General features: G+C 46.5%; 1 protein-coding gene and 1 pseudogene across 8 annotated transcripts in view; one reads left to right on the top strand and one right to left on the bottom strand.

Annotated features, from left to right (window-relative positions):
• The window catches only part of RASAL2 (RAS protein activator like 2), an 891,981-nt gene extending 871,347 nt beyond the window's left edge, over nucleotides 1–20,634 (top strand). For all 8 annotated transcript variants that reach the window (XM_085601613.1, XM_085601610.1, XM_085601612.1 and 5 more), the window contains one exon: nucleotides 18,574–20,634. In XM_085601613.1, the coding sequence (XP_085457739.1) occupies nucleotides 18,574–18,738 (165 nt within the window). In that variant the 3' untranslated portion in view covers nucleotides 18,739–20,634. The remainder of the gene's footprint in view (nucleotides 1–18,573) is intronic.
• Nucleotides 11,857–13,226, bottom strand: LOC146833756 (tubulin alpha chain pseudogene; annotated as a pseudogene).
• Nucleotides 20,635–25,435: the final 4,801 nt, after the last annotated feature.

The following is a 25,435-nucleotide window of genomic DNA, read 5'->3' on the forward strand; positions in this document are numbered from 1 at the left end:
GATCACAAAAATCGATTTGAACTAAAGTTGCAGCTGTAAGGCGGACTGGGGGGTGTAGTGTCAAAGGAACCCTAACTAAAGGGAAGGAGTAAGCCATTAATTACTTCAGATATGTACAGTTAGATGTATTTTTAGACGCATGCTAAGAGAAAGAAATGTTGGAATTTTACAAGGCTTTCAAGCCATGGGACAATGAGGGTTAAGCACTAAAAACGGTACCTCATGTCAGTTTGAGGGTTTTGCTAAACTGAAGACTGAAAACATCACCCCCACCGCAGGAACCTCCACTGGCTCCCCGTCTAAAAAAGATGCTAATTCAAGATGTAGACATGCTTCCAAAGTCCTCCACAACCAAGAAACAGCCTACATTAACCACCGCCTGAGCTTCCTTCAACCCTCCTGACATCTTCGCTCCTCCTCCCTCGCCCTGACACAGTGCATCCGTTGAAGTCACATTGGAGGATCTTCCTTCTACTACTTCGCCGCCAAGTCCTGGAACGACATTTCCCCTCCACCTTCAGACATCACATTCCCTGGCAGACTTCAGGAAGAGACTCTCAACCTGACTTTTCAACTGAGCCCAGCAACCGATTGTCTAGATACCCTCACGGGTGAATAGCAGCACTGTGCAAATACACATTGATTGACAAAAGATGATTAGGCTATTGTGGTTTCACCCAGCTCTGTTAAAAGGTCCCCACTCTTTTCTTGTTTGGTGATATACAGGCGATACAAATGATGCCACACTCTTTGATAGAAAGTCCACCCTTCGAATTCAGCTCATGCAAGTTAGTCCCTTTTTGAGCCTTTAGTCTGTATACCATTTTAGTTATTCTGCAGACATTGCTCACATTTTTGCACTTTTACGCCTGAACTGTTCTTAGATACTCAGTCCTAACCACTGATATATGTAAACCATTGCTTTGTCATGAGTATCCTGTACCTCATTCCTTTTGTCTGCGTTGCTCTTATGCCTAATTGTATGTCTTTTTCTCAAACTAGTAAAACAATTTGAACAAAAAAAAGGTAGCAGAGAATTAGAAAAAAAGACTCCATGTTTGAAACTAGCTTGTCATTCATAGCTTGATATTGTGAGCTAATAACGATCATTTCTTGACATTTTTCACTAGCCAACAATCGAGAACTAGCATCTGTGCTTTAGTAATTTTTCTAAAGGATGAGTACCCGTTTATCTTTTCACCTGTAGGATGTTTTCACTCATGCAAAGCAAACTTGATTCTCTAGAATTGGTAACAAAATTGCAGAACATCCTCTATCTACATTGGAGGTAACTCCAGTCTACTTTTAATGTTAATGTTAAAAACTGCTTATTGACAAGCCACCAACATTATGAAGGCACAAAAACCCTTTGTGTTGATGATCTGTTTCAGTCAGCATCAAGTACTTTGTGAGAATATACGATGCATGGAAACCTGAAGCTCATCAAAGGTTGTTACCTAATAAGAAATAGAAGTAGTTATGTATGTATAGGTGGGTTTACAAGGGTGGTGCTCTAAAAGTTACCATTCAGCATTGTTTACAGAGGAGCAAACTGTTTGTAGGTTGTGAATTCTACCATGTCAAGATGTATTGTTCTCTAAAGATGCAAGTCTTGAACTGCCTACTGAATTGCAGAAATGTTGGGGAGTTCTAATGTTGGCTGGGTAGTTGTTCTACATCTTGGAACATAAGTGGTGAAGGCTTGTCTTCTTGGTTTATCTGTTTTGTTTCCAGGCTGGTAACCTGCCCTCTAGTTTATTGCTGTCCCCCTCGGGTAGTTAACTTCTCTGAGTTGTATGGAGTGGTGCCAGTTCTGGTAGCCTTATCTATGATGCAGCTTATCTTAAAGAGGAGGCAGGCTTGAAGCGCGTCAGGCTGGCCAGTGGATTTTCATCAGGGTTGGAGTAATACCTTTAATAAGCCTTTGGTGAGATGCACCTCTGTATGTAGGATGCCTTTCAGGAAATTCAATGAAGTCAGGAAACGACTTAGGTGCAAGTTGAATAGATCTTAAAGTGTTAATTTGAAGTCTGTTTCTGGGAGGTCGTTTCACTTTTTTCAAAAGGGAGAGTTGAATACCATGATGTCCTCGTCTTTATCGCAGGGGGTTCTCTGAGGGAGAGGTGGGTGTAAAGTATGAACATAATATTTAGAAGTTTGCTGCCAGTTGGGGGAAGAACCAGACCTAAGGTCATTTTGCAGAAGCTTGCTTGAATTTGTGATTGTTGTAATTGTTTGTTACTGTTGCTGATCTGGAGGAAATCTGCCTTGATCGGTCTGAGTAAAGTGAGTTGTTCCCACCCACACTGTTCCTGTGAAATGCAGAATTGGGTGTGGTGGGAAGTAAGGTAATGCCCTCTCATTGGCATTCCCAAGTTCAGTTTCCAGTGTTCCTGCAGCTGTCACCCAACCAGCAGTCCTATTGGCAATGGATTTTGTCTCTTTTGAAGTCCTCTTGCATAGGGTTGGCTGCTTTTACTGCAGAAACATATGGGGTTTTCTCCTCGTAGAACATTTGTGATCTGGCTGAGCACAGCATCAACTTTGTCACATTTGCCTACATAACCTGGCAAAATTAGCATCATATTTCCCTTTAAGCAGTGTTCTTTCTAAACAAAACAGCATCTCACTGTTTGGCTTTGCCCAGCATTTCAATTGTAATTCACTATTCAAGACTCACTCCAGCAGACTCTCATGTGAGTAACCTGTATTCCTAGATCACGTCATCTACCAGTTCTTCCTGCAACCCCAGAACTTATGCATTCAAAAGAGCCGAACATCCTCTTAAATCCTCTTCTTGAGAAGCTACAAAGTGCTCACTCAAGCTATACTTTCCAGTAGTGTAATTTTAGAGTCAGATGAATGATGTGTCCACTGCACTCTGTCAAAATGTAACCAACTAAGCAGCTGTACCTTCATTGCCTCCATTATATAACTTAATGCGTCACGTCTGCCTCTCGTACATTGACTATCTTTTTCTTGGACCTTACTGACCTTTTTGACATGACCTGTAGTCTGGGTTCCATCACCACCTCCTTGAGCGTAATAGCAGACACTGTTTTCTGGACTTTCTGAATGGCACCATTAGATTACTGCCCTCATGCTAAAGCATTTTCCTGGGTGGTGGCGTCTGTTCTCAGAATGGATATCAAACACTTTTGTCAGTGGCCTCGGTATGAAATATTCAGTGCATCTTGTGAGTCCCCTTTTTTGCCTTTATAGAATCCACCCACAGCATTCATCTCAGCACAGCTGGTTTAGCCAAGGCACACTATTTTGTAAACTCTCTCTATTTAACCTGGACGCCTACAATGTACAATAGAGTTTCCCTGGAAGAGATAGAGAGGTTAAATTGGTGAACTAACCTTCCCTTGATTTGAAAATTCCCTTCTGGGAGGTCTAGAACATGTTCTGGTTATTATAGATGAAAAGTTAGACATCTGTAAGAAATCACAAACATAGCAACCAGCTAATATTCCTAGGGGACTCTACAAGGCACAATGTCTTCCAGTGAGCGAAAGCGGATATACTGCCCAGGAACGGCTTCCTCCACGTGGTATCCACGCTGGGATAAGCTCTCATAGGACGTAGGAGCCTGGGATTGGTTCAAAGCATCAAACCTAACTTTTATCTTTCAAACTAGTTTGAGTTGATCCTGTGATTGTCGGGCCGCTCACAGGAGTTGGCGGAAGGGGTCTCTTGATGTAAATATGGAGAGCAGTGATGAAAAGGACGAGCACAACATCATGAACGTAACTATCCAGACACAACTTGATGTCAGGCACCATGATTTTTATTGTGGAACCCAACACAGTGGATTTGATTGTAACACCAGCATACTTGAGATAGGGCAGGTGCACTGCATCCAGACTAAATTGGATCTGAGACCGAAAGGCTTCTGTGCAAGTAAAAAAAAAAGTTATGTGATGTATAAAAATGTAGTGTCCTTTTCTTTGGCTGCAAAACACCAAACCTGTCTTCCCAAGAGTGATCTTCTTATTATTGTTTATGCTCATTATCTGGAATGGCATAAATGGGTGAGGAAGCTAGGTGAGTTACCACGTTTGTTCATAGATGTAACTGTGGAATACACAAACATTTAAAATCAGTGACCACCCTCTGATCTACATGGCAGATATTAAGAAGGGATTCAGAGTTGAAAATCGTAACTGGAACATGTCATGCAAACTCATAACTTTGAACAGAACCTGCTCTGACTTGTGACTTGAACAAAAAGATGGGAGGTGGACAAAAATACCCAAAAAAGAAACATTTCTACAGAAGTCCCAGAAAATAGCTGACTTGTACAAAAATGTAATTTCTTGTAAAAGCCGTCAAAAAGAAGCACTTGTACAATGGTCCTCGTTTATTGAGGAGCTAGACAGTCTCTTGAAGACTGTGGCACAAGCCCGATATCGCGGTGTTCCAGTATATAAGTAAAATTCATTGTTTTCCTGTAGCCTAACCAGGAATATTCCAAAGGTGGAACTCCTAACGTTGGGAGGAATTTCATTTTTATTTAAATAAAATATTTCCAACTCCGATAAAACCATTGCGGTTGATAAAAACATAATATATACATATCAGTCGGTATAACAAATATCTAAGCGAACTGAAACGGGAGGAAACAGGTTTGAAGATAAAGCAAAGAAAATAATAGTAAGATTTAAAATTAAAAACAAGAATAATGACAGCATGGACGCTGAAAGCGTGTAGAAAATGTGGGAAGCCAGATATTAAACTCTGTTGATGGAAGACCACACATCTCAGGGAAGAAACAAACCCTGGGTTGCAGGAAAAAATAAACTCCGTAATAAGGCTTCAGTAGTTTCTCAAAGTATACAAATTAAATGTGCTAATAAGTGGGTGAGAGAATTCACAACTGCAATGCAGGAATAAAAAAAAGTGAGGCTGGAATAATTAATGTCTGAATCTTACAAAATCTCAAAAGAGATTTAAATTGTTAGTGCTGCTTAATGTGTTCAGTCCCAGACACAGCGTGTATGCCTATGGAAGTAATACAATGAAGCAGATCTATACAAAGAAAGCTCAAACAGCAAGATGCCATGTACCTCAACAGTTGTGAATGGAATATCTGAAAGAGACACGTTAGTGATAGATTCCTTACATTAGAATAATCCCCAGGCATCAGACTGAATCCAGAATGTTTTGCTAGCAGTACCCCTGCGTGTCAGTATGTGGCGTTGTGCGGCTCCGCGTCCGTCGCAGGCGTCGTAAGCGCCGAGATGATGTCACTGAGACTACTTAGGCACCACCCATGCGCTGATGTCAGTTCTTTCTTTTTCCGCGCCAGCAAGCACAGATCCGGATAGAGCACTTACCTTAGTCACTTTTTGACTACCCTTTTTTGAGACTTTTTGTCTTTTTTTTCTCCTTGGTGCACGTAGGGATGCCTGGATTTAAGTCTTGTGGGGCCTGCCATCGCAATATGTCGGTGGCGGACCCCCACGATGTTTGCCTCTACTGCATGGAGACCGACCACGACTCCCGGTCCTGCCGGGTCTGTCGGGCCATGGCCTCGAAGGCCTTGAGGGAGCGGCGCCGGAAGTTGCTGGAGGCCCGGCACTCGTCCCAGCGCTGTTCCAGGTCCCAGGACCGTTCCTGAGAACGCTCGTGGGGCCGCAGTCTTCGCTCCTCGGGCTCCAATTCTTCGCCCTCGGATTCGGGTAAGCGATGACATAAAAAGAAGTCGAAGAAGCGAGTTCGCTCTCCGACGTCCCCCCGTCGATCCTCGGATGCGGACGAAGGGGACAGGGGAGTCTCGTGGCCTACCCGCCTTACCCGGGTCAGTCGGCGACTCCCGAACAGGTGCAAGAATTTCTTCCTACCTTGGACCGCCTTTTTAGGCCTCGGGCTCCCGCCGGTGCGCCTTCGGGCCCTGCGGTCCCGTGTCCGGATCCTGCGGATCCGGCAGATCATGCTTCGGCGCCACAGGATCCTGCTCAGTTGGCTCTGGCGCCACAAGGTCCAGCGCTTCCGGCCCCGGCGCCACCCTCTGCTCCACCTCCGGCGCCACAGTGGGTGCCGTTTGTCCCGCCCTTGCCCCGGTTCCAGGACCATTTTGTTCCTACCTGGGATCCGCATTGGGACACGGCGCCGGCTCTGCCCCGGCTGGCGCCATTTCCGACGCCGTATGCTCCTTCTCCGGCTCCAGCTCTGCCACCGTGGTCTGTTCCCCATGCAACAGAGGTGGAGGACGACTGGGAGGGGCCCGAGGACCCTCTTGCCCGTCAGTGTGACTCCGAGCAGGACTGGGTGGACGACTTGGAGGACGCCGGCGACCTCGACGTCTCTTCTGACCCGGGGTTTGCCTCTCCCTCGCCTACCAAGGAGGAGGGCGCCTCCTACACGATGGTGCTCCGTCGGGCAGCAGAGGTCCTCAACCTCAATCTTCCTACGGTGGCCCTCAAAACTAATCTCCTCACTGAGGTTCTCCAGACACCGTCCACTTCGTCGGAGCCCCTGCTCCCCTTTAACGACGCCCTCACTGACGTCTTGTTGGGCACTTGGTCATGGCCATCCACAGGGGCCCCTGTGGATAAGAATGTCGTCAGGCGTCACCGCCCGGCACCTGGTGACCCTGCTTTTCTGACCACTCATCCTATGCCTGAGAGCCTGGTCATCCAAGCCTCGACGTCACAGAGTGCTTTTCCTACGGCCCCTCCGGATAAGGAGCAGTTTGGTAAGAGGTTGTTCTCTTTGCCAGCTTGGGGCTGAGGTCAGTGAACACCGCTTGCTTATTATGCCGCTATTCCCATGTGGTGTGGGATGCAGTTGCGCAGGTGTTGCCTCAGTGTCCTGAGGAGATCCACGCTGTGCTGTCCCAAGCTGTTGCTGAGGGTAAAGATGCGGCTAAGTTCGCCATTTGGTGTGGTTTGGACACCGCAGACTCCCTGGGTAGGGCGATTTCTACGACTGTGGCGCTGCGTCGCCACGCCTGGTTGCGATCTACCGGGTTCTCACCCGATGTCCAGAGCTCGCTCATGGACAAGCCCTTTGATGGCACACGCCTGTTTGACGATAAGGCGGACAGTGCACTGGAGCGTTTTAAGGACTCGCGAGCCACGGCCAAGTCCTTGGGTCTTTCTGCGAAGAGCCCGGCCACTCCTGGTTTTCGTTCCTTTTGTGGCCACGGCAGGGGCGCCCAGGCATGTTCCTTCAGGAGGCCTGTGCAGAACCAGCCTCAGTGCGGAAGCGGCTTCCGCAGGGGCGGGTCTGGGAATCAGCGTGGGGGTCAGTCCACCTCCGCCCCGGCAGCTTCTGCCTCCAAACCTTCCTAATCCGAGCTTTGTAGTGCACCCCACGCCGGTGGGTGGCAGGATCCGCCACCACCTCCCCCACTGGCGTGACATCACCTCGGACAAGTGGGTGTTGCAGATCATCCGCAGGGGTTACTCCCTTTCAGTCCTCCCCTCCAGCCATGCCGCCTCGGTGCCACCGCATATCGGGGGATCACTTGGTACTTCTTCAGCAGGAAGTCACGACCCTCTTGACCAAGGGGGCCCTCGAGTGCGTTCCTGGGCCCGAAGTAGGGAGTAGTTGTTGTTCCCACTACTTTCTGGTCCCCAAGAAGGACAAAGGGGGCCTGCGACCCATCTTGGACCTCCGGAACGTCAATCGCTTCCTCCGGAAGGAGAAGTTCAAAATGCTGACTCTGGCTCAGATCCTGGCTGCCCTCGACCCTGGAGACTGGATGGTAGCGTTGGACTTGCAGGATGCATATTTTCACATCCCGTCCTGCCGGCCCACCGGCGTTACCTGCGGTTCCCGGTAGGCCAGGAGCATTTTCAGTTTGCCGTGCTCGCGTTTGGCCTTACCAGCGCCCCTCAGGTGTTCACGAAAGTGATGGCGGTGGTCGCAGCTCATCTGCGCAGGTCAGGGGTTTCAATCTTCCATTACCTCGACGACTGGTTGTTGAAGGCGGGTTCGCCCCAGGCAGTCGTCAACCACCTTCAGACTACGGCCGACCTCCTGCATTTGCTAGGGTTCTCCATCAACGTGCCGAAGTCGCACCTGAGTCCCTCTCAGAAGCTCCCCTTCATCGGAGCGTTTCTGGATTCGACGCTGTTTCGGTTTTATCCACCCGAGCAGCGAGTCCGGGATATTCAGGCTATGATTCCGATCTTTCAGCCTCTGTCCCGGGTTTCAGTCAGGATGACCCTCCGGCTTCTAGGCCTGATGGCCTCCTGCATCCTGTTGGTGACACATGCCAGATGCAGTGGGACCTGAAGTTCCAGTGGGCGCAAAATCAGGACGACCTGTCCGATCATGTCCAGATCTCGGAGGGCACTGCAGGGCAATTGCAGTGGTGGCTCACGAATCGCGATTGGGTCAATGGCAGATCCCTCTCCCTTCCCCAACCGGGGTGACGGATGCGTCCCTCCTGGGATGGGGTGGCCACTTGGGAGAGGTGGAGATCAGAGGCCTCTGGTCTCCGGCGGAGTCCCGGCTCCATATAAATCTGTTGGAGCTTCGGGCGATCCGACTTGCATTGAAGGCATTCCTTCTCTCTGTCCGGGGAAGTGTGGTGCAGGTGTACACGGACAACACCACCGCCATGTGGTATTGCAACAAACCGGGCGGGGTGGGGTCCTTGACCCTATAGCTCTGGACATGGCTGGAACATCAAGGCATCACCTTGGTGGTTAAACACCTGGCAGGTTCTCTGAACGCCAGGGCGGACGAACTCAGCCGCCGGTGCTTGATGGATCACGAATGGCGTCTGCACTCGGACGTGGTGCAAGGTCTCTTTCAGCAGTGGGGAGAGCCTTGGTTAGATCTATTCGCCACCGAAGAGAACGCGCAATATCATTAGTCCTGCGCATTGGAATTTCCAAGGCTGCCCTCGCTCAGCGACGCTTTTCGTCACGAGTGGAGTTGCGGTCTGTTGTACGCCTTTCCGCCTATACCACTTCTGCCCAGAGTATTGAAGAAGATTCGGCGCGACCGGGCCCAAGTCATCCTGGTGGCTCCGGATTGGGCACTAAGATACTGGTATCCTGAGCTACTCAGCATGGCGATCGACCCCCTGACCCGACTGCCTCTTCGGGAGGATCTTCTGTCGCAGCAGCAGGGGACGGTCCTCCACCCGAACCTGTCCAGCCTCCACCTCCATGCGTGGAGATTGAGCGGCGACAGTTAACAGCTTTTGATCTTCCTACCGAAGTCTGTGATGTCATTCTGGCAGCCAGGCGTCCCTCCACTAAGACGATATACGCCTGCAGGTGGAATAAGTTTGTGGCATGGTGCGCAGCTAAGGCAGTGGATCCCCTTTCTGCCCCTCTTTCTGCGGTCCTTCTGTTCCTTCTTTCTTTGGCCCAGCAGGGCTCTGGTCTGAGCACTGTCAAAGGTTATCTTTCGGCCATCTCCGCCTTTTTACGGTTTCCAGATTAGCCTTCTCTTTTTAAGTCCCCGGTTGTTAGCCGTTTCCTCAAAGGCATTACGCACACGTTTCCTCCCGTGCCATTCATAATGCCTAAATGGGGCTTAAACCTTGTCTGGACATATCTGATGTGCGCTCCATTCGAGCTCCTTCATACCTGTCCTTTGCGTCTTCTCACTCTCAAAACAGCCTTCCTGGTAGCTATCACCTCTGCCAGAAGAGTGAGTGAGCTCCAGGCTCTTTCTTCCAAACCTCCTTTCCTTTCTGTTCATCCGGACAAGGTGGTTTTAAGGACCCGTCCATCTTTCCTACCAAAGGTTGTCACGCCCTTCCACATCGGGCAGACTATCACTTTGCCCACTTTCTTTCCACCTCCGCATCCTTCGAAAGAGGAAGAGGCTTCACCGTCTGGACCCAAAACGTGCACTGTCGTTCTACCTGCAGCGCACACGACCGTTCCGGGTGGATGACCAGATCTTTGTTGGCTATGTGGGCGCCAAAAGAGGTCGGGCTGTGCATCAAGGCCTGTTACTCGTTGGCTAAGAAGGAGCCTCCTGTGGGGCTGCGTGCCCATTCTACCAGGGCAACGACAGCCACTACTGCCTTGGGACGCGGCGTCCCCTTGCAGGACATTTGTCAGGCAGCTACGTGGGCCTCGCTGCACACGTTTACCAAACATTACTGCCTTGACAGTTAAGTCCGGAGAGACGGCTTCTTTGGCCGTTTTGTTCTCCGTGACTTTGTGGTGTAATCTTGTTTGCAGACCCACCACTGGGGTTGGTATTGCTGTGGTATCTATTCTAAGGTAAGGAATCTATCCCTAACGTGTCTCTTTCAGATGCACAATTTACTACTTGTGTAACAATATATTTGTAAGAGACATTAGTTAGTGATAGATTCCTTACCGCCCCACCCCTTCTCCTCGTTCTGCAACCTGATTTCTAGGGTTAAGGTCATCCCTTTCAGGGCCCTAGTTTCTTGCCACCAGTGGTCCATTTCTTGCATGGATTTGCGTTCCTGGCGTGGAAAGTTGTGTACAGAACTGTCGTCAGCACGCGTGGGTGGCGCCTAAGTAGTCACCGTGATGTCATCTCGGCGCTTACTACGCCAGCGACGGATGCGGAGCCACACAACGCCACTTACTGACGCCAGGGGTACTGCTAGAAAAACTTTCCGGATCCAGTCTGACGCCTGGGGATTATTCTAAGGTAAGGAATCTATCACTAACTAATGTCTCTTACAGATATATTGTTACACAAGTAGTAACGTGTGCTTTAAGCTGTTTTATTAAATCATGAAAATTACAACAACATTTTTTTTTTTTAATGGAAGAGGCCTGGGTTTTCCAGGCAGGGAACAGGACTCCCTGAGCTGGAATGTGTTCCTGAGCAGGGCCTGGATTGATTTCCAGCTTTTTACACTCATCTTCCAGTCTCCACCTGTGCCTACTATAGCACTTCTATCTCATGTGCTGTAACTCTTGCTCTCTGGTGCAGGTGACGGAGCGCTATTTTTACTGATATCTTGTTTTCTGACTATGCATAGAAAGAGAAATGTCCCCAGTTCCACTTGTCTCTCAATTTCACTTTCTGTGCCTTGCCTGCCATGTTTGGGCACCATACCTTGAGAAGAAAGGCTCCATTTGCCTTCCATCTCCTGTCTTTTATGTTTTTTTTGTATTGGAAAGTTTAGGGAGCCTTCTAAATTAATTTGGTTAAGAGAGTTGAAAGCCATCCACAGCAGTCTAAGCTGTGGTAGTGCAGTTTCTAAAATTACTTTGTTTCGTTGTCTACTTCAAGCTAACTCGATTAATCCTCCAAATTTAATTTAATGTATTCAACTATTAACATGGTAGCCAACTGCCTTGAAGGAGGAAGAGAAGTCTTCCGCTAGGCAGAGAGATGATCGAGCACATATCTAGTGAAAAGCTTTCCTGTTCCTTGTGTGCTATTGTTACTATCCCAGAAAGTGGACTACAGGGGAGTCTTTACGCCAGATGATTCTGGAATCAAGTTGAATATCTAATCAATGCCTCTCTACAGGTTAGTGTTTTTCAGAAGGATACACATGATTTACGTAATGCTGCCATCTAGTGTTGGGCTTGGACATTATAATTTGGTTTTCTTAGAAGAAGCTTTATGTCATGATGTGGATGGTGTAGTGAGTAGTACGCCAGTGCTGAGCCATGGGGCGAAGCCCTGCCCACTCAAATGTCGTCACACTGAGGCAGAGCACCGGTCCCGTGGGCGTCGAGCCCTGAGCAGGCCAAAGAAAGGCCTCAGCCTCCGGTCCATTGCTGTACTCTGGCTCCGATTATTATTGAGAAAAGGCTTTGGAGCCAACCAAGCTCCTGACAAAAAAAAAGTAGACTTTTTTTAACATTGGAAAAGACTTTAATTTCATGATGAAAGGACTGCAAAGAAAATTGTCCATCTACCACACAATAAAATCGCCTAATACTCTTCACCTTCATCTTCTTCTCCCTCATAAGAGTCTAATCCCACCTCTTCATAATCCTTCTCCAGGGCAGCCATGTCCTCCGGCACCTCCGAGAACGCTCCTTCCTCCTTCCTCCATCTCCTCACCCACATACCAGTGGATAAAGGCATGCTTTGCATACATCAGGTCAAACTTCTGGTCCAAGCGAGCCCGTGCCTCAGCGATGGCTGTGGTGTTGCTCAACATGCACATAGCATGCTGCACCTTGGCCAGATCTCCACCAGGCACCACAGTGGGAGGCTGGTAGTTAATACCAACTTTAAAGCCAGTTGGGCACCAGTCCACAAACTGAATACTGCGCTTGGTCTTTATTGCTGCAATCGCAGCATTTACATCTTTGGGCAACACGTTGGCAGCAAGCCATGTACTTACCGTGGCGTGGGTCACATTTAACCATCTGGTTTGCTGGCTCAAAGCAAGCATTGGTGATCTCAGCGACTGAAAGCTGCTCGTGGTAGGCTTTTTCTGCCGAGATGACTGGGGCATAGGTGGCCAGGGGGAAGTGGATATGGGGATAGGGCACCAAGTTGGTCTGGAACTCTGTGAGGTCAACATTGAGGGCACCATCGAACCAAAGGGAGGCTGTAATGGATGACACAATCTGACTTATCAAGCGGTTGAGGTTGGTATAGGTGGGACGCTCAATGTCCAGGTTCCTGCGGCAGATGTCATACATTGCTTCGTTGTCCACCATGAAAGCACAGTCCGAATGCTCCAGGGTGGTGTGAGTTGTCAGGATGGAGTTGTAGGTTTCGACTACAGCAGTTGACACTTGGGGAGCTGGGTAGATGGCAAATTCTAGCTTTGACTTCTTGCCATAATCTACAGAAAGCCGCTTCATCAGCAGGGATGTGAAGCCGGTGCCAGTGCCTCCACCAAAGCTATGAAAGACGAAAAATCCTTGAAGGGCGGTACACTGGTCAGCCAGCTTTCGCATTCTGGCCAGCACTTGATCAGTGATCTCCTTGCCGATGGTGTAATGCCCACGGGCGTAATTATTGGCCTCATCTTCCTTGCCACTTATAAGCTGCTCTGGGTGGAAGAGCTGGCGGTATGTCCCAGTCCTAACTTCATCAATGACACTGGTCCACAAAGACAGCCCTGGGCACGTGTTTCCCGGCCCCGTCTCGCTGAAGAAGGTGTTGAAGGAGTCGTCGCCGCCCCCAATGGTCTTGTCGCTGGGCATCTGTCCGTCCGGCTGGATACCATTTTCCAGGCAGTACAGCTCCCAGCAGGCATTGCCCATTTGGACCCCAGCCTGGCCGACGTGGACTGAAATACATTCCCTCATGATTGCGCTGGTCCGGTCAGTTCTGGTCTCACTTCGAGCTCCGTGACGAGTCTCTGTGAGAGGAATCACTCTTCAAAACCTGCTCAACTGTAGGGCGCCGAGCCTCCCCATTTAGAGCCAAAATCGATGCCAAGAGCACATTCTAACCCATGCGCTTAGGTCAGAGGAGTCCGAGGCCCCTATGTTTGAGACTAGCGGAGGAACTCAACACTAGGCAAATGTGGCTGTTAAAACATCAAGAGATTGGCAAGTACTCTGCTAAGCAGTAGCCTGGAAATCCATTGACCACCTTGCCAATGATTCACAAGAAGTAGAGAACAACTTTTTAAGGAATAACTTGCCTTTGATGCACCTAGGTTGCCGGTGCATAAGAGGCATAAAGACAAAGCCATAAACCCTCTTCACAGCCTCCCACACCCAAGCATTCATCCGTCTTCCTCTATTTCCACCACCACCACAATGGCCATATTCACCACCCCTTCCACCTCTACCATAATCTCATAAAAAATCAGTCCATTCTTGCTGTCTCTCAGGTAGCCCTTGTGGTAAGGGATACCATTATACCATTATGACCAACTTAATGAAATGGGGGACGGGAATGACACCTGGGACAACCCGGCAAACAGTCCAGACATTGAGCTATACCCAGGCAAATCGTCTCCGTTGATGATACCAATGCATATTATGCAGTCATTCAGAGGGCAGCCCACCACCACCCTAAACATGTGTATCCTACTGAATGAGGAAGCTTTGGTGGAGGCCCTTTCCAAGACAGACCACATTGTCCAATTTCTTCCAGTGCTCAGGGGCATGCTTAAATCCGCCTCTGACTACTTTAAAGACCCGATCAGAACCAAGGTGGTCTTGCCACAGGTATAGAAAAGGTTTAAGGCCTCTCCTAAGGACTCTTTTTACATCAGGCCCCTCCTAAGCTCCATAGTGAGCGTAAGAGTATCAACGCTGCTGGCAAGCATGTTGCAGTCAGCGCAATCATTCAATGGCAAATCATCATCACTGTGCGGAAATGGTGGCTTTAGTATACCACCTCCTTTAGACATACCAGAATAGGGGTGAGGAGCTAGTCGTGGAAGAGAACATAAGTCTAACGCAAATATCTGTTGCACATTGGACACATCATTACTGCTTCTCAAGTGTCAACACCAGCACCGTTCACCACCACTGTGCATGGATTTGCACCTAGGGTTTATACCGGAGGTCCAGCGACACCCTCTGAACATCCTAGTCAATTGTAAAATGTCTTTGATTCCCAAGTCGATGAGATAATAGAGTAAATCAAGAGATAGCAAAGTCCATTGGAGCCCGATCAGTGTGCTTTAGCAGTGGTTTAGCAGAGCTACTGCTTAGAATCCCTCACCACGCCACCCAACATACCACCACACCCTCAGCCATAACCATCTCGCTCTCTTGCAAGAAGAGGTCACAGTGCTTCTTCAAAAGGGCACAATACAGCCAGTGCATCCAGGTGTCTATTTCTCATACTTCATTGTAACAAGCAAGAAGGGTGCGGTTACTCAAAGGGTAAGGTATAAAGCTGTTGGTCGGGACTGGAGGGTTGACTAGAGGGATTCGAGTGAACAGACCTGAATGCCTTCACACGTCCAGATGGGTGTCATGTTTCATCATAGGGCTGCTCTTCGTCAGGTCGGCACTGCAGTGCCCAACGGCCCATCAGTGCCTGTAATTAGCAGCTGTAGCTACATACATGCAGGACAGTGAACACTCGTCCCTTTTCAGGTAACCTGTTGTCAAGACGTTCATGGAGGGAATCTAGAGACTTGTAATTCCCCCAAGAACACCTCCAGCACCAGTCTGTAACCTTAATGTGGAACTCTTAATGTGGCACTTAGGGTGACATTTTGAACCTCTCTGATCCTGCAACTTACAGTTCCTTTACTGGAAGGTTGCTTTTCTTGCAGCTATAACTTGGCTCAGGCACATAAGCGAGTTACAATCTCTTACTATTTAATATCCATTCATTCAGAGGCACAAAGACAAAGTAGTCCTTCAAATCAATCCAGGGTTTTTATCTAAGGTAGACTCACCTTTTCACATTAACTAGACTACTGAGCTGCCCATATTCTTTTCATATCCTAATTCCGTAGCGGTAAGAGCGTTACACATCTTAGGCATTAAGCAGACGCTCATGTATTATATTCTCAGAATTAAGTCTTTCTGCATGATCAACCAGCATTTTGTTGCTTTTGCTAAACCCTTAAAAGGTCACTCTGTTTCTAAGGCGGGCATTGCAAGGTCAACACATTTATTCAAAAAGTATACTGTGTAGATGTACTAGCTTGTCAATGGGCAGTGGTTGACCAGACTATGTTATGATCCCTATTTCAAGCATCTGCATTATCTACCTGCTAGCCACTACTATGAGGAAAGTGCTTTACAGACGATGCAAAATATTTGTATCTACAGCCACACATGCTACGAATGGAAACTCTTACCCAGTATAAGTATCTGCTTGTAGCGTGTTGTGCTATAGATTCACGTACGCCCACCTTCCTCTCCAGAAGCTGGCAATGAGAGTACGATTTCTTAATTACACAATATTTGCCTACTTACAATACATAGGGCATATCATGTTACTTTTACACTCTACTTCTACCTTTCACTTGCTGAGTGAAAAACAATCTAAGATGAAATCGATACCCATACGCATTGTGGACTAAGGAAGGAGCCACACAATATCCTGTGAATCGAAGTTTCTTTGAAGAAAAACAAGTTGCAATATCCAAGGGCAACACTGTATGTCAGGAGTATGCAATTAATGTGAATCTATAGCACTACACACTACAGACAGATGTTTACAGGGTAAGTAAGTATTGTTTTTTAATGGTTTTCAAGATTACGTTCATAGGAAGGGGGATTGGTGGTGTGTTTGGGTGGTGTGTTTTAGTAGTCTGCATCTGCATTAATTTTATTATTTAGTGGCCTTTTCTTTTTTTACTAAAATTGCTACATCTTGAGATTCAATAACTGCAAGTCGATAATTAAGTTTGCAAAGAAACAAGAAAACAAATTACGTGAATCGGTATGATCAGAATCTAGAATTGGGGAAGAAGGTGGAACAAGAAGGTGGAAATGTGTGTGGGAATTCCCCATTTATATGTAAGTAAGGTGTAAGTCTGAAACTGAACACTTACTCCTGGACCACTAGCTCATCACAGTCTTCACGAGTTGCTTGGTCTCCTGGACTACTTCCTCATCACTGTCTTAACAAGTTGCTTGGTGCCTATCTCCTTTTCCGTGATTGTTTCAATAGATAATTCAGTGCAACCACTGCAATATTACAACAAGGGCCATAAGTGGGTTTATATGACCAAACAGTCACTACACAACCTTTTTCCTTTGCCTGCAATATCAGCAAACCATGGTGGGCAGATCGCAAGGTTTCAAAAGTTGAATATGAGATTTATAGGCAATGTAAAACACAAATGATTTAATGGCTGACACGGGAAGCCAACACCACTTAAGATGGTATTGTGGCAGGTGCAAACTTATGCACACCCACGATTAGGCATTTTACAGAATTCTCTATAATCTACAAACTGGCTGGACAGAAGGCCTATAGCATGACCAAAGTGTGGCCCATTGCCGTAATCTACAGCTGCAGAGATCTTACCTTCTGGAGTGAATCAGGGAAACATCAAGTTGCTGCAAATAGAAGAATCACACGAAGCAGCAAGAAAAATCTGAGGACCCAGTTGCAGATAAGCTTCAAATCTGATTTACTAATTTGACTTGTTTAGTACAAATCGCTAATTCCTTGGGCCAGAATGTGTGGCCCCTTGTTGTGTGCTGCCGTTAACTAACATGACATATGTTAGGAAGAGTTCCGGGTCCGGATGAACAGCCACTGGCTTAATCCAGGCTCTGATAACAAAAACAGCCTGCTGCCAGCTGAGGATTTACCCAGGTCGCTATCCAAACAAATGGTATAGCTATCGTCAGTGAAAGTGTGAAAATGGAAGTAATGAGACCACATCTGCCATGCCATTGGTTCATCATGGATGGTACAAAGACTTGTCTCCAGTGCCAAGCCCTGGGTATGCCACAGACCATTAATCTAGGGATCAGATGTAAATTAAAGGCTGTATACTTAGTCTGCACGAAATGAACTGAAGCACTGCAGCACAGAGCCTCCAATACCAGTAACTTGAAGATGGTGAATGAGGATTGTGTAGGTCATGGTGTCAAATACAGGAGATTTAAAAGTGTCAAAAGAGTGACACTGCCAGCAAACTAGGGGGAATGAGTGGGGAGAAGGTCAGTGAGAGAGACTACAGTAGATTGATGTAGCACAAGATTCTTCCAATACAAGGAAGGGGTGTTTTTGTTCTGTCCATGGACTACACCCTTTGCTGTTTTCTTTTTTGCCTTTGAGGCTCCCAGCATCTCTGTGCTGACAGCACATTGGTGTCAGTGGAGAATTGTCCCCAGCAAATCAACCAGTGGCTTGATACTGCACATTACACGCTTTATGTGGCAGCATTAGTGCAATTTAGAGTATGGACTGATTCGATGGGTTGCCTCAGACCCTTCCATCTCCTCTGAGATCTTGTGGACCCTCTTCAATATGGGGTTCTGGAGGAGTTACCCCTTCCCCATGCCTTATAGTACTTTCCAGAAATGCCTCATCCCACAGATTCTGTTTTCTGACTTTCAAATTACTTTAACTTCATTGTGTGCAGAAGTGCTCCTGTATCCTCGTTGTGGGAAGACGTTCCATCAGTCTCTAGGAAGTTGTGCTAGAGGACCGAGGGTGAAGAAACACCTGTGTGAATAGCTTGCACTGTAGGAGGGACTACATTTGCTTTTACTAGACCATCCTCACTGCATCAGCTTCAAAGTAAGGATACCTTTGAATTCCTACTCAAGAACACTAGTCAGGACGTTGATGGCAGATGAAGTGGTGGTTTTTGACCTGTTGCCCACAAATGTAGACAGCACCTGCCTCAGGCATTGAGGCAACAAGACACTTGTGGTCTATAACCAATCAACAATATGTTGCAAATTCATAATAATGGTATTGTCAGAACTTGAGGCCAATTTTGCAAAAAGTGGTTAGTTATTCGGCAGGCTGTAGGTTGGGACAATTTGTATAGTTGTTGGTAAAAGACCTTTCAGACTGGTGGCATTCCTGTTTAGAACAGAGTTAACCCTGAGAGGAAGAATGACATAGAAGATTATAAAGAGAAGCATACTGCGCCCAGGTAGATCAGTCTCTAGTTGCCAAATTTGTGGAGGTCTTGCAGAATTTGGGCTTTCCTATGATAACCTGTACTGTCCTTGAAGATTGACACTTTACCAGATCTCCAGCTTATCTGATCATCTTTTTCTGTGTTTCTTGCAGGAGAAGAGAATCGTGTCCCTGGATTCAGCGAACACGCGGCTGATGAGCGCCCTGACACAGGTGAAGGAGCGCTACAGCGTCCAGGTGCGCAACGGAGTCTCGCCAACCAACCCCACCAAGCTTTCCATCACAGAGAATGGGGAATTCAAGAACAGCAGCTGCTAACCACCAGCTTGTGGGGGGGCTGCCTCAACCTCCCACGCTGGTCATGTACTCTCAGAATGCTGCTAAACCAAATGACTAGCAAAAGAAGAACTTTACTACATATAAATATATATAAATATATATTTAAGCAAAGAAACATAAACATGCGCCTTTGAGATGCGGTGAAGAGCAAGGATGGATTTCCGCTGACCGCATACTCATGTAAATAGTGTGAAGGCCTTTAAAGCCGTTTCAGGCTGTGTACAGTCAACGCTTGTAATATACTTAAAGGAAATTGCAAATGTAGAAACTATAATTCCTTGTTTTTTAAAGTTGCTATTTTTTATTTGTTGTGTTTCCCCTTCCCCTGTTGTTGAAGGCACTGGCAATGGAAGAAAAGGCCATTTTTGGCATTTAAGCTTGAGCAACTGTATGTTTTGGAACTGCACATTTTGTGACTAAAGGTACACCAAAGCGGGGGTTGGAGCTACCTGTGTTTGCATAAGTTAGCACATTGACAGTGCACTGAACCTCGGGACACCACATTTGAGCTGGTCTCTCGTCCCCATAGCTGAAAGACGGCAAATGCAAAGATGCTGCTCCTAACAAGAACATTAAATGTATTCTACAGTTAAAAGCAAAAAGTGAAACAATTGACGTTTTAAAAAGTTATTTAAGATCAGATTTCCTCAGATAGGAAATATGAATGAATTAAAGTTTTAGAAACACGTTTAAGATAAGTTTTTGCCCAAATTGAAACAAAAATGTATGTATTTTTTTAGTGTACAGAACTGTAAGTATTTGTCATTGTTACATGAAAGCAACAGTTATCGCACTGTGGAAAACCTGTTGATGGAGGTCACCTGGCAGCTGTAAGAGACAGCCTACATATGTTATGATTTGTTTTACCTTTCAGGTGCCCTTTATGGACACTAATCGTCAGACCAGACCATGGCCTCATAAGCGCCAGTATTCCGCCCAACCTTTTACAGTTGCAGTAGTAGTTGATGGGTGAAACAAGACTTTCACTGTTCCCTCTCCACTCCAGCAGCCCAAAGGCTGTCATCTGAGGTTTACATACTGAATAATATCAGACACTTCTCTGAATTTGAAGTACATTGTAGGTCTTTCATCGACTTGTCAGTGTAGAGTAGATGTGACAGGCCAGAAGAGACAAGCCCATCCTCCATTCATCTTCTGTTTCTGTAGAGTGATGTGGAGTTTAGGAATTGATCTCAACTAGGGAGATCTTGGTGGAACTACTGCCCTTTCTCGATTTGCAGCAAGTGTTTGAGGATTCCTTCCACATAAGGCAGGCACTCAACAAATGTATCCACGAGGAAGCCATCTTCTTTGAATGTGCCATTTAACACTCCCATTGTGGGAGGTTTGGAGATAGAGGCTTTGCAGTACCCTAAACTGCCCTCTAGAGGATAACTAAGGCACACTCCCTTGGTGTTTATAGCTTGCAGTATAACAACTATCTACTTGACTCCTCAGCAGCCTATCCCTGAAATGCTGCTTTTAACATGTTACACTCGGTAGGCACCGTTCGGCTCCATCACACCCTCCTTGGGCTCACGCTCTCCTGCACAGTGCAGGTGGCCCTATGCACTCTCCATCAAGAGTATGCACACTAGGTGTGCACCCCAATGTAATGGAATTAAAGGGCTAACCCAAAGGGAACCTCTGCACCTGCAGGGGAGACCCGGCTGCTAGGAGAAAGACAAAACGCACATGATGAAGGAAGTCATCAATTGTTCAATATTTATTATGTATGATTCCCCGTTTTCTCCTTCAGAACAATAAACCTTAATCCACATGGATTTTGTCAGAAGTTGTGCAGGTTTTGAAGCCCTCGAATAGTAGCTATTTTAATATTATTATAATAAAATTAAAGTTCTGTATTTAAAGCCATGGATGAGCGTTTGAATTTGTTCTTTGCTTTTTCTGGTGAAGATGAAGACGTACAGATGAGGAACGAAGTCGCTTTAATCCTCTTCTTAAGAAATGTTACATTTTTATATATTTATTTTGCTTTTCTCTCAAGAAGAGTAGAGCAGTTCACATTATAACAGCTGTGAAGAAATGAGTTTTTCTTTGCAATGCAGTGTACAACTTTGTTAAACCCAAAGGAAAAGATGAAGAGAGGGAATAACTTTTAAAAGGGGTAGAAGAGTTTGAACTGCAGAGAAATTAAATATAGAGTCTCTTGTAGATCAAATGGAGAAAGAAATTTAGACATTACCAAGAGGTGAGGTGGCTTATGATTAGTCACCAAGATCATGATTGAACAGGAGAGACTTGTTTCATTCTAAACTGAAGCAAGTTCTCTTGTCCCGTGAGTTTTTTAGGAACAGAGTTCCACAGCATTGCAGGAGCCCCTGAAAAATATATTTGGTTCACAAAGATCTTCTGGGATGATGCGTGGTATGGTGGATGTTGACAGTGAAACGCCTCCAAGGTGTTAAAGGCCCATTTAAAATTGATTCAGGCTTCACGCGAAACCCATAGAAGAACTCTTATGCCCAGGAGTGATGTGATCAAACATTTACTTTCTAGTCAGCATTTTTGTGGCTGAATGTAACCCAGCTTTGAGATGTGATAGTCCAATTAATGCTGTATTTCCACAGTATGTGCTTGAGACCACTGGTGATGGAACCACTAAGCAGAAGTCTTTGAAGTTCGGGAATGGTTTTAATAATAATATATAAATATATTTTTTTACAGATCAGAGTGCAGCGCACACTTTTTAGAGAATGTTCGATGCAGTCATTCATAGTAAGATGTTGATCAATTTAAAAGCCCAGACATGTTTCTGTTTGGTAGAGATTTGGTCTGAAGGCTTTTACTTACACTTCAAAGTGCCATGCTGTGTTCAAACTTGATTTGCATTGTCCGTATAAGGGAAACAGCTGTTACAACGCATGCATTACAATGCATGCCTTTACCCCGCATGCTATTACAACGAAACTGGCTTGCTGTAGGGAATATAAGGTGTTGGATTTAACTCCAACACCTTCCCTACTGTTGCACAGACTGGAGTTGGAATAGTAAATTATACTATTCCAAACTCCAGCGTACCCCCGACAACAAGTCGGGGTAACAAATTGAGTTGTAACGCCATGCGGGGTAAAAGCATGCGTTGTAACCTCATACAACTCTGTATAGAATGACTTGGATCTTTTCTTGGTTAAGACCAAGAAATTTAACCACCCTACAGTCCTGGAGGATTTGAATATATTTATATTCAATGGTGGAACTGATTTTTCAGGAAAAGTTAAGTACCATCTGCATATTGGTGAATGAAGATGGTGGACTTGTCCATCTAGACACTCCGGGGCATGTAAGTCAGTTGTTTATGGTTGTTAAGGAATGAAGAGAACCAGCCTGAAACGCTGCCCTTGAAGCACATTCACGTTTTTTCTACTGTATCGAGAGGCACAGTAAGATGCAGGAGGACAAGAGGCATGTTTTCACTGTGGTGGTTTTGCTGCTGCACCCTTTGTCAAAACCATATTAATAAGGTACCAGTAGTCTATAATTTTAGATGAAGGAGTTTTGCAGCTTCAAGGTGTTTTTTTCAATCACATTGACCTGTCACAGGAGATTTTGTACAGGTCACTAAGTATTAGTTTGATTTATCTATGCATAAGGTATTTTTTTCATAAGGGTGTAATGTGGCCATTTTAAAAGATTCTGAGAACATGCTGTTTAATAAAGAGAGAGTTTTTAGTTGACACAACACTTTGGGGAAGACATTAAAGCAGTGTTTTAACTATAGTGTAATAATTTATAAAGCATGACAGCGCCCAAGGAAATTGACTTCTCGGCTGTAGATTAGGAGCAGCAGATCAGGTGACTTTAGCCCAGGAACTGGGACGGTCTAAATAGCCAAGTTATATGCTTTTTCAAGGATCCAGAGTAAGAATGCAATTCAGGTGATACTTAGGAGGAAGAAGGAGGGCAGTGTGAAAAAATCTTAAAGTAGAGTAAGGCGTAATCAGCATTTGGAGACTACTAGGGCCCATTTTGTGGATGGATGTGTGAGTAAGATAAAGGATCTGAAATGTAATACTTTTTTCCCTACTGGAAGCCAGTGTAAATTGGCTAATTTAGGTGAAATAGAGCTCTTTCTAGAAAGATTGAGCAAGAGTGGGGCAGCGACATTTTGTAGATTTACAGTAAGATTGTAAAGTATGCTTAGAAAAAAGCATGTAAGCTTAGACTAGTCTATTGAGGACATCGACCACCCTTTCCTAGCTGTGAAAGGAAGATATGTGATGATTTTTCTTAGAAGTTTTCACTATGCCAAAACAAGATGAGGCTTCAGATATTATCTGCTGCTTGAAGGAGAGATCGTTATCAAATATAGCTCCTATATTCCTAGACAACTCTAGGAAGTAGATGGGTGTCCAGTTCAGTGGACTATCATTCCTGGGACCATTGGTTTACATTCTTGCCCAAAATTTGTAATTTCTATTTTTCTGAATTCCGTTTTAGGCAATTATCTTTCATCGACATGGAAACAGCGATAAGACATTGCATGAACTTATTTGATAGAGACTTCTAGCAGCAGACTCCTTACACTAGAATTTTCCCCAGGTGTCCGACTGGATCCTGACATTTTTGTGCAGTGCCCCTGCATGCGGGTAGGTGGTGGTGTTGTGCTTCGTGCCGGAAGTGACGTGTGCAGTGCCTATATCGGCGCAAACCCAGCATGCTGATGTCAGTTCTTTTATTTCTGCACCAATTCGTTCTGATCTTTGAACAGCTATCCTTCAGTAACTTTTTCACTGGCTTTTTCACAACTTTTTGGTGACTCTTTTTGAGAATTTATTCCCCAAAGAAACCTAAGGGTTTCAAACCATGTGGTGCCTCTCCTAGGTAGATATCTGGGAGAGACCCACACTTGGTTAGTCTGTAGCGCTTCAAGAGGGAACACAACTCCAAGACCTGTGAGGACTGCCCCGCCATGCACCCGAAAGCTCTGAGGTAGCGTTCCCTCAAGCTCCTCGCCACTCGATGTCAAATGACCCCCGCAACACTCACAATCTCGGTTGCGCAGAAGGTCCGGGACAGCTCGTGTAGCCGCTCCTGACAGTTGTCGTCTCAATCAAAGTCATTGGTTAAGTCCCTTCGTAAAAAGAAATCGAAGTGGTCTTTGACTTCGCCACACCCACCCAAATCCTCGGACGAGGCATGGGAAAGTCGGAGAAGAGTTGCCCCACTCCGAACACCAATCTCCAATTTAATGAAGCCCTTACAAATGTCCTACTCCGTGCCTGGTCCATGCCCTGCACAGGTGTTCCTGTGTACAGGACAACTGTCTGCCGCCATCACCTTGCCCCAGGGCACTCCATTTTCCTCGCCCTGAAGAGCTTGGTGGTCCAAGGCTCCACTACCTGAGTCAACCCTTACGCATTCCCTACCACTCCAGTAGATAGGGAATTACAAGTGGCTGGATACCTTTGATAAGGGGAAGTTCTCTTCCTCCACCTAGCACTGCAGTCAGTGAAAAACCATGTGCCTCTTACATCCATACGATGGGGGACTTGGCTGCGCAAGTGCTGCCCATGGTCTCAGAGGAGGACTGAGCTATACTGTTGATGGCAATTGCAGACAGCAGAGATGCAGCGAAGTTCACTATCTGATGTGGACTAGATCCCACCGACTCGCTGGGCAGAGCAATTTCATCATCAGTGATCTTTAGGCACCATGCCTGGTTGAGAACCACTAGCTTTTCAGGGGTATGTCCAAGCTACGTTCAAGAACATGCCCTTTGATTGCTGTCACTTCTTTGATGAGAAGGCAGACTCCGTGCTGGAGCGCATCAAGAATAGCAGGGCTACGGCTAGGTCCTTGGGTCTATCCATGGCCCTTTGCCAACACCAGGCCATCATTTGCCCCTTCATGGCTACGGAAGGGGCTTCCAACCACGTTCATTCCCTCCCAGCCACCAGGCTTGTGAGCCTTTTTGTGGCCAAGGTTGCGGTTTCCACAGACCACGTGGGACACATTGATAGAGTTCTGGACAGTCAACCACTCCCCAGCAGCTGCAGCTTCTAACCCCTTTAGTTTGTTATCTTACCACCAAGGGCTTCCAGTGGGGCCAGGATACGCCAATACCTGTGCCACTGGCAGTCCATAACAGCCAACAGATGGGTTTTACAGATTGTCCAGAGTTGCTACTCCATCCCCTTTCTGGACACTCCCTGACCCATACCGCCAACCTACAACTGGCTGGCAGAGACCATCTCTCCTGACACCACCAAGAAGTGTTGGCTCTCTTGGCCAAGGGAGCCATCAAGAGGGTGCCAGCATCTGAAGTAAGTTATGGTTACTAATCCTTCTACATTCTGGTGCCCAAGAAGGATGGAGGCCTTCGTCCTATCCTAGACCTGTACCTTCTCAACTTCCTGAAAAAGGTGAAATTCTAAATACTCACTTTAGCTCAAGTCCTGTCTGCTCTGGATCCTGTAGACTGGATGGTAGCGTTTGATTTGCAGGACCCATACTCCCACATCCCCGTCCTCCCTGCCGATAGACGATACCTGCAGTTCATGGTGGGCCAAGCGCACTTTAAATTTGCTGTGGTTCCTTTTGGCCTTACCAGTGCCCCTCAAGTGTTCACCAAGCTGATGGCAGTGGTTGCATTGCATCTGTGGAGGTCGAGGGTTCCAGTTTTCCATACCTCGATTGACTGTTGAAGGCGAGC

Source organism: Triturus cristatus, chromosome 4_2, assembly GCF_964204655.1.
Source record: "Triturus cristatus chromosome 4_2, aTriCri1.1, whole genome shotgun sequence".
Taxonomy (NCBI): Eukaryota; Metazoa; Chordata; class Amphibia; order Caudata; family Salamandridae; genus Triturus; species Triturus cristatus.